The sequence below is a fragment of the Lotus japonicus genome, chromosome 2 (assembly GCF_012489685.1).
Source record: "Lotus japonicus ecotype B-129 chromosome 2, LjGifu_v1.2".
Lineage (NCBI taxonomy): Eukaryota > Viridiplantae > Streptophyta > Magnoliopsida > Fabales > Fabaceae > Lotus > Lotus japonicus.
The window spans coordinates 32,173,669-32,175,608 of NC_080042.1; the positions used below are offsets into that span (position 1 = coordinate 32,173,669).

General features: G+C 34.6%; 1 protein-coding gene across 1 annotated transcript; it reads left to right on the plus strand.

The window, feature by feature from the left end:
* On the plus strand, positions 1 to 753 carry LOC130736346 (uncharacterized). The gene is made up of 2 exons (XM_057588183.1): positions 1 to 409; positions 746 to 753. The coding sequence occupies exons 1-2, from the start codon at positions 1 to 3 to the stop codon at positions 751 to 753; spliced, it is 417 nt and encodes a 138-aa protein (XP_057444166.1).
* Positions 754 to 1,940: the final 1,187 nt, after the last annotated feature.

The window sequence follows — 1,940 nt, forward strand, 5'->3', positions numbered from 1 at the left end:
ATGCCGCCACTGATGGAACCAGAACCTGTGATGAACCTCCTTGATTCTTTCTGGTGTGAGCAAAATGTTGTGAGCAAAAACTCATGCTCATCACCAAGTTCTGCTGAAAACCAAATCCAAACCAGCCACACCCGATCCATGAGTGACCAATCCAGCATTGTCAAGAATAAGAAGAAGAAGAAGAAAAGGAGACTACGCAGGAGTGTGTCACAACTTGAACTTAAGGAGCTTAAAGGGTTCATGGATCTGGGTTTTACTTTCTCAGAGAAAGATAAAAATTCAAGGTTGGCTTCAGTCCTTCCAGGGTTGAAAAGGCTGGGGAAGAAGAGAGAAGAAAAAGAGGAAGAAGTTGTGATTTCAAGGCCTTACCTCTCTGAAGCATGGGAGTTTCTTAAAGATGAAAAACCCTGTTGGTTTACCCGTCCTCCGAAAAATGAAAGAACTGGCATCAAAAAATTCTTGAATTTGGTGTTTTTAATTTTCTCAAAAGAGGAGAAAAAATCAAGCTTGGCTTCAATCAAGAAAGAAGAGGAAGAAGAAGAAGAACAAGTGGAAGAAGAAGAAGAACTAGATTATGATAAAGCTCTTGATAAGTTGATGAATTGGAAACTCCCTCCTGTGAACAATGAAGTTGACATGAAATCTAATCTCATGTCGTGGGTACAAACTGCTACTTTTATTGTCAGATGATGCAGTTCACATCCAAAAATATTTCTCACATATATTTTTTGTCAAAGTCTTTCAGGTTATTAGTGTTCCTTGTTTGGTACATTTGAGGTTATTAGTTATATGCAATGCACTTCAGGATAATGGTAACTCATTTTTTCCCCCATTAATTTAAATTTGTGATTATTGCCCATATCTTGTAATTTTTTTTACCTATCTGTTTTTCCTTGCATTTACCATTTCTATAATCTATTCTACCTGATCATCTTGATTTTATTTTTAAAAACAACTTGACATGTCATTTTATGTTAACTTTTTCTCGGTTTGCCTTTGAAAAACAGTTGACTTAAAAAAGAAGTTGAATTCTCTAGTATCCACATTATTTTGGGATGAGGTGAAAATTATGGTGCAAGTTCTAACGCTTTTTAATAAAATTTTGGTGATTAAGAGGAGAAAAATGGTTGAAAACTGTTTGGATACTTTGCAAATAATTATAAGGCTTAAATAACCTTTTGACCCTTAAAATTGTAAAGGAAATCAAATTGAGCCCCTAAAAATTTTTCGTATTAAATTGGATCCTAGAATGTTTTTTAAATCAAATTAAGTCATTTTTCTCAATTTTGACCGGTCAACGGTCCAGTGGCAGGCCTAGTCAACTGAGGATGACCACGTGGGCTTTTTCATATTAATTTTAGTCAATTGAAAAATATTTTAATCAATTTTAATCCATGTTCTTCCACCTTGAAATTTTTTTTTGTTGCCTCTGATATTCTAGGTTTTGCAAAAACAAGGTGAATTTGATGAACATATAGTTTTTTTTAGGGTTTTGAATTTCCGGATTTAAGGATTTGAGTTATGGAGGAAGGGGAAGAAGGTGGAAGAGGAAGAAGATGAAGGTGGAAGAAAAATGACTAAAATTGATTAAAATATTTTTGGCTTAAATGCACTTTTGGACCCTCATGTTTTAACTTTTTGCGATTGTCAACCCTTATCTTTTTTTTCTACGAATAGGAACCTTATTCTTTTAAAACGCTGCACCGTTTACCCTTCCGTCAAAATCCGTCAAAAACTTGACGGAACACGCTAATATGGTGTAAGACCCAAGTTTTTAAGTTTAGAATAAGTGGAAGAGATTTCCATTTACGACTAGGCTTAATGTATCGTGAAGGAAAACCTGAACAAGAGTTTATCGAAAGGAATAAATTTGTGAAGGAGAAAGTTCAGGAAAAGTCTAAGGATTTCATCAAAGTCGATAAAAGGTATAGCACGATCGA